Source organism: Leiobunum rupestre, chromosome 11, assembly GCF_980474605.1.
Source record: "Leiobunum rupestre chromosome 11, qqLeiRupe1.1.hap1, whole genome shotgun sequence".
In the NCBI taxonomy this organism is placed as follows: Eukaryota; Metazoa; Arthropoda; class Arachnida; order Opiliones; family Sclerosomatidae; genus Leiobunum; species Leiobunum rupestre.
In genome coordinates this window covers 11,716,215-11,728,742 of record NC_143394.1, presented here as the reverse complement: position 1 = coordinate 11,728,742, position 12,528 = coordinate 11,716,215, and the positions used below count along the sequence as shown (strand labels likewise).

General features: G+C 36.3%; 3 protein-coding genes across 8 annotated transcripts; 2 read left to right on the top strand and 1 right to left on the bottom strand.

The window, feature by feature from the left end:
• The first annotated feature begins 4,867 nt into the window (after nucleotides 1–4,867).
• Nucleotides 4,868–6,049, top strand: LOC149921330 (GPN-loop GTPase 2). 2 transcript variants are annotated; one of them, XM_090162474.1, is made up of 4 exons: nucleotides 4,868–5,447; nucleotides 5,505–5,629; nucleotides 5,689–5,787; nucleotides 5,883–6,049. In XM_090162474.1, exons 1-4 carry the CDS (start codon nucleotides 4,961–4,963, stop codon nucleotides 5,952–5,954), a joined length of 783 nt encoding a protein of 260 aa, XP_090018600.1. In that variant the 5' UTR covers nucleotides 4,868–4,960; the 3' UTR covers nucleotides 5,955–6,049. The 2 variants fall into 2 exon arrangements, with proteins under 2 accessions (XP_090018600.1, XP_090018599.1); XM_090162473.1 differs by having other exon boundaries at nucleotides 4,871–5,447; nucleotides 5,846–6,049.
• Nucleotides 6,050–6,131: 82 nt separating this feature from the next.
• On the top strand, nucleotides 6,132–7,729 carry LOC149921329 (m-AAA protease-interacting protein 1, mitochondrial). 2 transcript variants are annotated; one of them, XM_090162475.1, is made up of 5 exons: nucleotides 6,132–6,734; nucleotides 6,789–6,860; nucleotides 6,915–7,038; nucleotides 7,104–7,233; nucleotides 7,547–7,729. In XM_090162475.1, the coding sequence occupies exons 1-5, from the start codon at nucleotides 6,333–6,335 to the stop codon at nucleotides 7,632–7,634; spliced, it is 816 nt and encodes a 271-aa protein (XP_090018601.1). In that variant the 5' UTR covers nucleotides 6,132–6,332; the 3' UTR covers nucleotides 7,635–7,729. The 2 variants fall into 2 exon arrangements, with proteins under 2 accessions (XP_090018601.1, XP_090018602.1); XM_090162476.1 differs by lacking the exon at nucleotides 6,789–6,860.
• Nucleotides 7,726–11,275, bottom strand: Snx27 (sorting nexin 27). Of its 4 annotated transcripts, none has more exons than XR_016477142.1 (12): nucleotides 10,947–11,273; nucleotides 10,753–10,855; nucleotides 10,551–10,679; nucleotides 10,219–10,482; nucleotides 9,974–10,154; nucleotides 9,744–9,904; nucleotides 9,588–9,677; nucleotides 9,382–9,531; nucleotides 9,193–9,321; nucleotides 9,060–9,117; nucleotides 8,640–8,867; nucleotides 7,726–8,577 (listed from the first exon to the last, which is right to left on the bottom strand). XR_016477142.1 is itself a non-coding variant. In XM_090162472.1 (11 exons), the coding sequence occupies exons 1-11, from the start codon at nucleotides 11,195–11,197 to the stop codon at nucleotides 8,846–8,848; spliced, it is 1,527 nt and encodes a 508-aa protein (XP_090018598.1). In that variant the 5' UTR covers nucleotides 11,198–11,275; the 3' UTR covers nucleotides 7,726–8,845. The 4 variants fall into 4 exon arrangements, 2 of the variants coding, with proteins under 2 accessions (XP_090018598.1, XP_090018597.1); XR_016477143.1 differs by having other exon boundaries at nucleotides 8,675–8,867; XM_090162472.1 differs by having other exon boundaries at nucleotides 7,726–8,856; nucleotides 10,947–11,275.
• Nucleotides 11,276–12,528: the final 1,253 nt, after the last annotated feature.

Genomic DNA, 12,528 nt, shown 5'->3' with positions numbered 1-12,528 from the left:
CCAGAAGTAACAGTTAAAAATGCCACTGATCGACCTAGTCTTTGTCGTATAACCAGAAACAATAAGTGTGACACTCAACGGCTGACTAGAAGTAAACTAGGACGTTGCAAAAACCGAAAACGGAATTTTCAACAAATACTTGAGCGGAGCGAGATGCAAATCCGGTGGTTAATTAGGCTTAGATTAATTAAACTCAAGTAGAGAAAGAAAAGCGAGATAAATAATTTAGTTTTTAAAGATTACTCTTTATTTCAATTCGTTTGCATTAATGAGTGGAGAAACAGTTATAAGATGCGGGGAACGACTTGCCGGTGTGGAATCTGAGGTCGACGTCGACGTGGCCCATTGTTTAAATGTTCTTTTACGTAAAATTTCAAAATAAATTTTTAAACGTGTTGTTTTTTTTAAATAAAAATATAAATTTCAAAACTCATTTAAACGTTTGGTTTTTTTCGGTCAATAAAAATATAAATTTAAAAATTCATTTAAACGTTTTGTGTTTTTCGGTCATTGTCAGCTGTTGAGTCTTTTTACCTCTCCGAGGGGACAAAGTCCCCTAGGAGGGGTTATACAACGACCGTGTCTGTCTGTGGGTGGGTCTGTGGGTGGGTCTGTTGGTGTGTCTGTCTGTCAGGACTGCGAACGCGTTCGCATTTTCGGTGCAAAGTGTAATCACTGCGTACGCAGTTTCTCAAAGGGTTGGCAAAACCACCGTGTGACGGTGAGCGTTAACGGATGCATTTGCGGTTTGGTTTGGATGGCGTTTTTTCGCTCACGGTTTGGTGTATTACGGTTTTTGTAATGTTTATGCGTAGGTTGTGAGTGTTGAATTTGTTGTGTTTGTGTTCTGATGGATGTGCATGTTGAGTCTGTTGTGTTTATATGGGCGTTTTCTCTCCAACTTCTTCTTAATGACTTTGGGACGGACCGAGTGCTGAGTGTAATGCTACCTCTCAACGTCCAATGGCAGGGTTTCCACCAGTTGTACAAGGTATTCGTCTTAGTATCAATTTGCGATCGCATCGGGCGGGATTTGAACCCGAGACCTCCTGATTGACAGGCGGACGTTCTACCACAGAACCACCGACACTTGTTACGCCTTATTGAAAATTAGACCTTCAGCTTTATCGGAAGCGAATTTAATAGAGTACGAAATTTTGGTTTAATTGAAATAGAATTGAAATTGAAATTATTGCATCGAAGAAATTCTAATTTAGCGTTTCTCTATTGATTAAAAACAAATGCGCCACCCAAGTTTCGAACCCAGACCATTCGGCTTGGCAGTCGAGCGCTGTACCACAGAACCACCGATAGCTGCTTAGATTCACTGAAATTAAGACAGGCATCGTAAGCATAATAGGTAATAAAGTCTTTTTTTATTAATGAATTTATGAAGGCCTAATCTGGTATTTTTTAAAGGTTAAATCTTGTTTTAGCGCAGTCAGCCGAGATTAGAGGGTTAAAGGGTAGACCCTGTGGGTGGTCCACTTTCTTAACGACCTATATATAGTTCTGTTAATTCAAAGGAGATAATTTAACGTTAATTGCTTTAAGAGGTGGCGGTTAGTCAAGTGGCTCTCTGTGCTTTGTTGATGGTAAGGTTTTTGCTTCTTGTAAATACATGTGGTGTGGATATTTGGATATCTACGATTTCTAACGCAGTCAATGATTTCTTGGGTGTGCGAGTCATTATATGATATTGGAAATTGGACGGCATTGGTCTTTTTCATGTGGTATGCGTCACAACGTCAACAGGAAGTGAACGAGTCGTCCACTACCAGATATCTACGGTATCTTCATCAAGGGCGAGTGTTGAAATAAAATGAGCGTTAAAGATGCGGCAAGTATTTCGTAAGCGAGTAATTCCAAAAAGCCTCTGTAGATATTTCTTTCATTAAAATTTGCTTCGTATTATATTTAACTGATAAACTTGTTCTGTAAAAGGGTTTAATTCAATTGTGCATTGTTATAGTACGTCTAACTTACTGTTGTAACTACTTAACTTATGATATTCTGAATAAATTAAAATTGGTCGTTTCGTCTCAATTATTTTAATTATAATAAAAATTTTATACCGGGCGGGATAGAAATGGGTTAATATTTTTAACAAATAACTCTAAATTGCGGAGATATATCTTTAAGGGTTATCTCGAGAAATTAATACCACTAGGGACAATTCTACCGAGGAGAGGTATATTTTGGCTTGCCAACTTGTTAGTTTTACACGAGCCTAGTATAGGCTAGAGTAAAACTCCCGTAGCCGCTACGGTCCCCGCCGCCGCCGTTCGCAAACACGCCGTTTTCGAACGCCACGGTAGTATTCCCACCGTCCGCAATAACGTCGTTCTCTTACGCCACGGTAGAATCCTCCTACGCTCGCGCTTTAAACCAGAGAGGGAAAGGCCGTAGAAAGCTAGCCATATGCTGCTATAGTTACACCAGCTTTTCATCCCTAAAATTCACGCGGTTTAGACAACCAACAACCTTGCAAGTCAGGCAATCGGGATTCGGCGATCTTCTGGCGTTTCCGTCTCAGGCGTTTTGGCGTTTTCGTTCGCACATGGTTTCCGCAACAGCGCTTGCCTCTCGCTTCCATTCGGGTGGGGGAGGGTAAGATATGGCGACTCTCCCACCGAGCGCTCCTATCTATTGTTGGCGACTCTTCGGAGCCCAGCCATTCTGTGGAATTTGGGAACTATGCTATCACCTTCCCTGAGCCCCTAGGTGTGAAGGGAGGGGAGGGGGTGGCATGGGTTTTCGTAAGTGCATCTCTAAACGTGGTGAAATCGCTTCTGTTGGTTTTTTAACCCTTTAGCCCAACCACTCTGGGTAATTTTTGAAATTGTCACCCCTATATTTCCCACAAACATATTTCGAGCGGTTCCCATATTACCCACAAAAATATTTCGAGCGGTTTTTCTCGACCGTTTATTTTATTTGTTCATGTTTCCGTTACCGGTTATACTACTATTCGTGTGTTCGTAAAGCTTGGCTCGTGTGAAACTATTATTTGGGACTGCCGGGCCCACTTGTTTCCCCTCTCGTGGCTCCGTCAGACAGCAATTTTCTGGCGACGGGTCATCTGGAGTCGTTTTCCCCCCAACACGACCGATTAACCACTCTTTCCCTTTCGACTCGTTTTCCGAAACCCCACTTTTTTTCCCCCAATTCATCGCAGTGAGAGAATACCAATTTTTTTTAAAGCGCGGAACAATCACCCGTTTTTCCCTCTCGAGTCGTTTTCCGAAACGCCCCTTTTCGTTTCATCCAATAGCTTCTCTAGGACCGGACAGCCACTTTTTCTGCCAGTTTCCACAGTGAGAGCTACGCTCAATAATAAGGGTGACACTTATCGAAGGAATCTTCGATGCTTTCAAAGTATGACTAGACGTAACAAATAAGTGTAAATAGTAAATATATAGTGCTTGTGATACCGGCGTTGCAGGTTGCTGTGAATAGCTCAAACCAAGCTTAGATCCTATATGTTAGAAGGATATGAGGCCAGGGACGAAAAATGGCAGCGCCGTCGGTGGGTCAGGCGCGATAGAGAATCCGTCTTTAGATTCCGTCAAGGACAAAACATGGAGGAAGCACCACCAAAATTTGTCCTTGAGGGAATAGAAACAAGACGTCCCTCGTTTAGAGGCTCTCTTAATATCGACGGCGCTGCCGGCGTTTTGAAAACACGGGCTGGCGGAAAAGGCTCATTTCCCCAACTTGCCATTGCCCCAACCACAAATGCTCCATTTCCCCAACTGCTCATTTCCCCAACTGTTCATATCTCCAACCGTTCATTTCGCCAACTACTCATTTCGCCAACTAGTTTTTTTACGGAGTTGGTGAAATGAACAGTTGGGGAAATGAATAGGTCATTTCCCCAACTGTTCATTTCACCAACCGTTCGTTTCTCCAAATACTAGATAGGGTTGGCGAAATGAACAGTTGGGGAAATGAGCAGTTGGTCAAATGAAAAGTTGGATATATGAACTGTTGGAGATATGAAAAGTTGGGGAAATGAACCCCACCTGGGGGGCGATTCTGTAAAAAATCGAATGGGAATTCGATCTCGATGCCCTATACCATGTCGAGATCGACTTCGACAATTTGCATTGATTTATGCTTATTCGAAATCCTTACCGAATACCATTCGTCGAGATCTCGAAGTTCGAAATCTTGTTTTCGATCGAAAATTGGATTTCGAATATTTACAGAATAGGCCCCACCATGTCGAGATCGACTTCGACAATTTGCATTGATTTATGCTTATTCGAAATCTTTACCGAATACCATTCGTCGAGATCTCGAAGTTCGATATGTAGTTTTCGATCGAAAATTGGATTTCGAATATTTACAGGATAGGCCCCCTGGGCTGGCCGGAGGGCTACCTATCCTTCTAACATATAGGATTCTAATTAGAAGGAATGTGTGTATTCTGACCGTCGTAAGTCTTGTTATTTTTATTTCTAAAATTCAAAATTGTCTGTTTTTTTTAGTTTGTTTCCTTTTAAAGGGAATATAACCTCTGGTATTTCTGTCACCCTCCGAGGGTTCCAATATTGTCCGCTGCCTCCCACTGCTTTTCACACTTGCGGCGCTGATAATCGCTGATTGTGAAAGGAATAAAGAAAATTGATGGGGTCTTCCATAAAGAATGCGTTGGAGGTTCTATTCCCTTTAAGTATTGGTATGTACACCTACTATCTACTGGCTTTTTGAGCAGCTCTCTCTTAAATAAATAAATAAACTTGTTTGCATACCGAATAGGTGAAAAGCTTACATTATTTCCACAAGCCCTATATAAACAGTAACTTGCAAGTCCTGGATCTCGGAAACATTACTTCTTGGCGATTTTTTAAAGATGTTTTACTCTACTCTTTAGCGAGTTCTCGCAGGGAGTAAATTTATCTGAAGAACTCTTCAAACTTTAGCTTATTATTGTTTAATCTAAGTCGGAGTGGTTATGGCATTGTTTGCTCAAGTGGTAATTGGGCCACCTGGTTCTGGTAAGACCACATACTGTAATGCCATGGCCCAGTTTTTAACAGCTATTGGTAGGAAAGTGTCTATCATAAATTTGGACCCTGCAAATGAGGCTTTGCCATTTACACCTGAGGTTGACATTTCGGAATTAATTACATTAGAAGAAGTGATGGACACACTTTCATTAGGGCCCAATGGTGGACTTATGTATTGCATAGACTTCTTGGAAAAAAATATCGACTGGCTTTTAAAAAAGCTCTATTCCCTTAAAGATACATATTTGTTATTCGATTGCCCTGGCCAAGTTGAACTTTTCACCCATCATAATGGAATGAGAAATATTGTAGCCGCATTACAAAAAGCGGATTTTCGGTTAGCAGCTGTTCATTTAGTCGACTCACATTATTGTAGTGATCCAGGAAAATTTGTAGCAGTGTTATTAACCTCCTTATCAACCATGTTACAACGTATGTAGATTTAAGATTATATTTTGTGTATACTTTAATTAAATGGTCTGTTTTCAGTTGAATTACCTCATGTAAATGTTTTGTCAAAAGTGGACTTGGTAGAAAAATTTGGGAAGCTGCCTTTTAATATGGAATATTATTCGGAAGTGTTAAATCTATCATACCTCTTAGAAGAACTGGATGTATGATTTTTCTCTCTTGTTTAATAAAAAGTACATATTTAATACATTTTTTGTTTCAGGTTGATCCATTTTTGGCCAAATATAAGAAATTTAATGAAGCAATTGTGGGATTAGTCGAGGATTACAGCCTTGTTTCCTTTCAGCTATTGAATGTCAATGTAAGCATTATAATATGTTTAATTTTTTTACTCTCTTTGAACTTTATTTTATTTGCAGGATAAAATAACAATGCAACGGCTTTTAACCATGATAGATCGTGCCAATGGCTACATTTTTGGTGCCCAAGAAGAAGGAACCATACAAAACCTATTACATTCTGCCATGAGTGACATTGACCAATCCACACATGTTCAAAAAGTTGAAGAAATGTACATTAATCATTCATAAGGCAATTATTAAATTAGACCTCCTATTTTTGAACTGTGTATAAATATTGAACTATTATCAAGTGTAAGATATCAGTTATCAGCAGTGGTTTTTTATGCTGATATTTTGGTAAATATATCAAGATTTTTAACTTTAATAATAATTAAAATTGTTTTTATCTGAATTTAAAGTTATAAAGTTGTCATTCTTCTGTGATTTATGTCAAATACATCTATTTTTACTTTAATTTGCAGCTGATAAAAATAAGCCAAGGCTTAGCGGTGTCCATTTTGCTAAGAAAGTTAGACTTTAGTGCAATTTGATAAAGCAACTGAAAATGCCAGTTTCAAATGCGAAAAAACTATTTAACTTGTTCATAATGCAACATAAAGGTTTAAATAAAATTTTGTACAGTTGTATGACAAGAAACCTGGTCTCTTCGTACAATAAGTTGCCTTATTTACATAACATCAAAAATGATGGGCCTGCTGTTAGGGAGATTTGTGCCAAAAGTATTAGTTTAAGCTATTGCCGACTATTCTCCACTAATGGCAACAACTTTGGCGGTGATGAAAATGACAAACAGAGAAAAACTCCGCTTTTAATGGATATGGAAGGACCTCAGATCTGGCCTAGTGTGATACACACTATCAAAAATTGGTTCATTACAAAAGTCATAATACAACCATATTTTGATGCCGAATTCAACTTAAAAGATTTTGTACAAGGAGCAAAACAAGTAATTTTAGTGGTTATCTTTGATTTGTCATTATGTAATGAGGTTTCACAATAGGCACTAGTTCATGTTTCATCCAATCTTGCGAGTGGTACCTTAAACGCTCTTGATGATTTAATCACCCCCGAAGTAAACTTTGTATCTTTTAGATGATGATTGTGATATATACCCAATTTTTGGCAGGCTCTTGCTGAAATTAAGCAGAATTATACAAAATTCAACTTGTCAAACCGTCAGCGTTTAAAAATAGCCAAAGAAGATATCTATTTTACCTTTCCGTATCAAATTGGTATCATTCTCGAAGATGGTTAGTTAATTTAAAATTTGCTATTTATTTATTTCAATGGGCATTAATAGATTTTCTTGATTAAGATTCTACCAAACGTTTTGCTGAAATATTAGTCGTGTTTCATTGTATCTATGGCTTGGAGGGGCTCAAAGATTTGGAGAACATATTAGAATCTTCGGAATATAAAGATAGAGTCACCATTTGCAATTACAGGTAACTTTATAACTAGATCCAGTTTACACTATGACATATGATAATATTAAACTTTTTGTGGCATCTTCATTATAACAAAATGGTTTATTTGCTATGGAACTATACGCAGCTTTAAAAAGGTTACCTTAGTTTCCCCCGGAGTAAGGCATTTGATAAAATCCTGTAGAATATACAAAATAGATTTGGAAAATTAAATTAGTAAATAATTGCTAAATCCCTTAGAACTATCCACAGCGAAATCTGTTTCCAATTTAAAGTAATAGCTGGGATTCCAAATTGGTTTTTATATCTGATTTGACATGTTGATTTTCAGGTTTAGGAGAGAGTTTACTAAAGGCGTTGATGGTAGCTGGATGATTAACCAATTGGGCCACTACAAAGCGGCTGAGTTAATGCTGTAGATTACACTATTACTGTTTCCAATACATTGTAATCCCTCCTTTAGTAAATTTGAGTCAGTATTAAAAATTTAAACTGATTTTCACGTGATGATAAATCATGTAAAGTTTTATTTTTGCAAGCTTTTCTCCAAGTATAATATATACAGTATTCACAAGAATATATAAAAACATTTTTTTTTACAACTATTGAAGGAATTTAACCTAATACAGTAATATTGATACTCTTCTCGGAGAATACTTAATATATAGATAATAATTAACTCTTATTCTAAAACAAATATTCATTCCAGTGTAAGATAGGTTTACCGAACTTTTTTAACAATATATGACTAGTTTATGTCAACTTAACCTAAATCCGTGTGCTTTTGGCACAATTTGTGTCCATTAAACTTTTCTATTTGTTTTTTAAGGGATGAGCGTACAAAATTTGATTGCAAATTTGATTTTATCAAATTAATTGATCAATTCATGCATCAAATGCATCGAGTTTGTTCACAGTATAACGGGTGAAATTTTGTGAACGACCCTAGTTTGGACTAAATGAGCATTTATGAATCACGTCTAAAAATAGGCTCTTTAGTGTTAATTTGTTTACAAATTAAGAAATAGCTGCGCAAATCCAATTAGAATAATTAAGAGCAAAACATGGCCTAGTTCCGTAAATTTAGACTTTTCGAAGATATTATAATTACGCAAAATGTAGTTGAGTTACCACGAGAGTTAAAATTAATAGAAAGGAGTGATTAATATTAATTTAAACATGAAACAAATAAATACAAAACTATTAATACATTTCTACACTATACACATCGCCCAATCGGGGTATTTTTAACTTCACCCTATCCTCAGTGATTTCGCGAATTTTCTCAAGAGAAAAATATACGAATCCCAAAGTTATAAGAATAAATGGGTGATTATCGAATTTGCGAGCGGCAATCATCTACTGATATGTGGATAAAAGTGAAGTAAGTCCGAATGGTTAAATACATATTTAAATTAAATTACTTTAAAGCGTAAATGTGTAATACTAATTTTTATACTTTTCCCATCTTGGATTTTCAGTCGTAATCAGACTTAAAGGAAAAAAGATTCCTTACAGGTGATGTTTTCTTAATACCCCGTCTTGGCCACAAAATATTGGGGATGTAATCTGCCATACCCATCGTATGTACACAATTTATAAACCTTCTCAATAGTTAAGGCCACCCAAGTTATTCCGCAACTAAAAACAAACTTAAAAAAGTTTAAAATTATGAAGACTAATTAAATTAATTTGTACTTTAACGTAACACTTCAGTAAACTAAAATTGAACATTTCTACGAATCCATAGAAAACACCTTAAGTGTTAATATAGACTGTGAAAACCAATTACGGATCCAAGTGTTACGCCAATGTATATGGAACATCAATTTTAGTATAGATACCTTCTTTCCAACTTCTTTCTTCTTGAATCTTTTCGAAACAGTCATACATGAAGACGTACTGAAATCGTGCGAGGACTACAATTAGCATCTCAAGTTCCCAAAATAAATTTTATCAAATAAAGAAGCAACATACATAAGGAGTAAATATTTTAACCCAACGAGGTTTTTTGTCCGGTCTGTCGTATTGAAATGAAAAAGCCATAGCTTCATCATCTACTTCCCATTCTTTAATTGAATCCCACGTAAACTCGATAACTTGAGACTAGTTGAACTTGAAATTGTTATACACTGAAATAATGCCATATTTACTTGAAATGTTTACCTCCATAGTCCCGTCATCGCGACAAGCTTGTAGTTTAAAACTGGGAATGCCTAATGTAGCCACCACATGACCTTCTTTCCTAGCATCGCAAGAGCAATGCGGGAATGAAATTTCGCCGTAACCTTCTAAAGATCTAGCTAGTTTTAGGTACTATAAAGAAAGTGGCATTAAAATAAATCTACAATTAAACTTTCATTCTAGATTACTTCTAATTTACGAGCCGAATCTTGAAGGGCTTTTAGTTCATAAAGTTTGCTCCCGGGTTTAATTTGGCCCTTATTTACATCATCGATGGCCTAAATTGACGTAAATTACGATATTGATAAAAACTTTTGTATATCTTTCTTGAGAAGGTATATTACCTGCCAAAAGAAGAATGAGCATGCCAAATTATCTTCGCTAAGTTCAATTTCTTTCTCCAAAGTAAATAACCATTTTCGAACTAACAAGCACGTTGACGTAGCAGTACTATAATTTTGAATGTATAAATTATGTGGGAACTCATTTGGTTGTAGTTTCCTCTCTATTAAATATACAAATTTAGTTTTTCAATATTTTTTTTAGAGATTGCCTCAGTTTTGGCATATCTTACCAAATCCATACTCCACAATTTCAAAAAGGGCGAAATAGCTAGCCACTTCTTTTGCCATGCATATTTTATCTATTACAGCCTGGTATACATCGTCGGTTGTGCTGTTTTTCCGTACATTTACAACAACAGTGTTCCTATCTGGTAATAATACTTTTAAGTCAACCGCAGCGGAACTTCCACCCTTTTAAAAAGAAATTTTAACATTTAATAATTTGTACAATTATCCATTTTAAATTTTCTAGTACATTTTCATCGTCCATATCAGTCAGAAATTCTTGAACTATGTCACATTCTGCAATAACTCGCACGGCACAGACTTTTTCAAGGTATTGTTCTAAGCCTCTCCGCCGAGAATCAAGCTGTTGGTCCGATAGTGAAAAAGGCCATTTTCCCGGAAGTTTAGGAAAACTAAAGTCTGGAAAATCTTTCTTGAGATTATTATGTAGTACAGAGAATTCCCGATACCTTCTGGAACATAAATGTCGCCCGGCCATGTATATATTGAATACCTTAACAGAAACATCAAATTTGGTATGTTTTTGAGCTTTAAAGATTTACATAAGTAATGATATATTACAACATATTTTTCGCCATCTCTTTCAGACCAATTATAGTCCGGTATTGAAATGGGTAGGGAACGTTTTTCGCTGTAATCTATATAAGAATATCCTGATGAATCATCACTTGGTTCTAATTTTTCAGCTTCCTGAAAATAGAGGGAAACCAGTGTATAAAACATAAGAAAAAGCCATATGAAGGTACCTTAACTGTTATCTAACCTGAGGTGTCACGGATATAACGGTTAACGTTAGTTTATCACCTCCAGATTTTATCAGATCAACAACTTGTTTGTGGGTGGATCCTTCAACATTACTTCGATTTCTGCACGTGGTCGAAGATAAAAACATAAAGTTAAGTCATTATGCATAAAACGTTTAATAAAAGGAAGAAAATTAGTATAAACACGTCTTACACTTCCAAAATACGGTCTCCTTTCCTGATACCAGCCTTTTCAGCCGCTCCACCTTCTAGTACCGCACTAACATGCTGTAGTGGAGCGTACAGTTCTCCGTTTATACTTTTTAAGGGTCCTCCTTCACTAACCTGACCTCTTACATTAAAACCAAACCCCGTTTCGGTTTTATAAATTGTTACTACTCTTGGCCCTATTAAAAATGGTTTTTCGTCCACTACCGGACTACGATCCGAGTCGCTGTCAGCCATTTTTAAAGTAAAATGGAGAATTTGGCGAATTAGCTAACGATTTTTGTGACGACGTGGACTAGCAAACAATATGTTAAAGTCCGCTTTTTACTGATTTGGTTATCAGTCCATTTCATACTATAATTGCATTTCTTGTTGCTATTTATTTTATATCGAAAAGCTCTGATCACTGGTCGATAAGTTTTTTTACTTTATTTCTTTAATATTCTATTTGAAATTGAAATAGATCCCAAAAATATAATAAAAAACTTTAAGTATACAAGTCTTAAAAAATAAATTGGCAGTTCTGTTAGATAGAGCTTTGTCCAATCAGAAACAAATATTATATGCCCGATAGGCCCCTAGCCTAGTTTAAATATTTGAAAATAGTGGGGCGGAATACTTCAATATGTGGTAAAAGCATGAAAGTTGCCACATATCTATTATAATTATAGGAATTCATTTTTAGCCATCTTGAATAAGAAAGATATTTTAATTTTTATTGCGGAAATTCTATTTAAGCTTTTGATAAATTTCCAACGGTATTTACATTAATAAGTGTTAATGTTTTCCATTATGTCGGCCATCTTGAATCCAATAGGCGCTTAAATAAAACATCTTCCCAGAAATTGCCAAGAAGTAATATTTCCGACAGCCAGGACTCATAAGTTACTATTTATATAGTGCTTGTTGAAATATTAGAAAGCTGGAAACTTTCTCGAACGTAACATCAGTTTTTTGCTAAGCCTTAACATGCCAAAAAAGTTACCTGGTTAAAAGGAAACACTTGTTGCATACCGTACTGCAAAAGTAATATGTTTAGTTCTAAAGGAATGAGTTTTCATCTTTTTCCAAAAAATAATTTTATACGAAATGAATTGACTCTGCATCCATGAGAAGCTTTAAAATTGCCCGGTATTATAAAAATATTACATATAATTTTAATTATTTATACCATAAGAGGATGATAATAATAATAATATTATCTTCTTATACTTAGTTTTAGTAACATGAGGGAAAAAACGCGTCTCCCTTGGCTTAAATTTGAATTTCTGGCTAGCCATCCTAACCGTTTAACCGACCGACCGGAAATAGCTCCTTCCCAGAAGAATATGGATTGGGGAGTAGAAACCGAGTTTCTTTTATTGAAGCGTCCATTGTCCTACTTCCTTCCTCAATTCTAGAAGGATTCAAGTGATTCAAGTGTACACTTGGGGAGTAGAAACCGAGTTTCTTTTATTGAAGCGTCCATTGTCCTACTTCCTTCCTCAATTCTAGAAGGATTCAAGTGATTCAAGTGTACACTTGAATCAGAGATACTGGCTGTGTTCTCTTTGTGTTTGTTGCTCCTA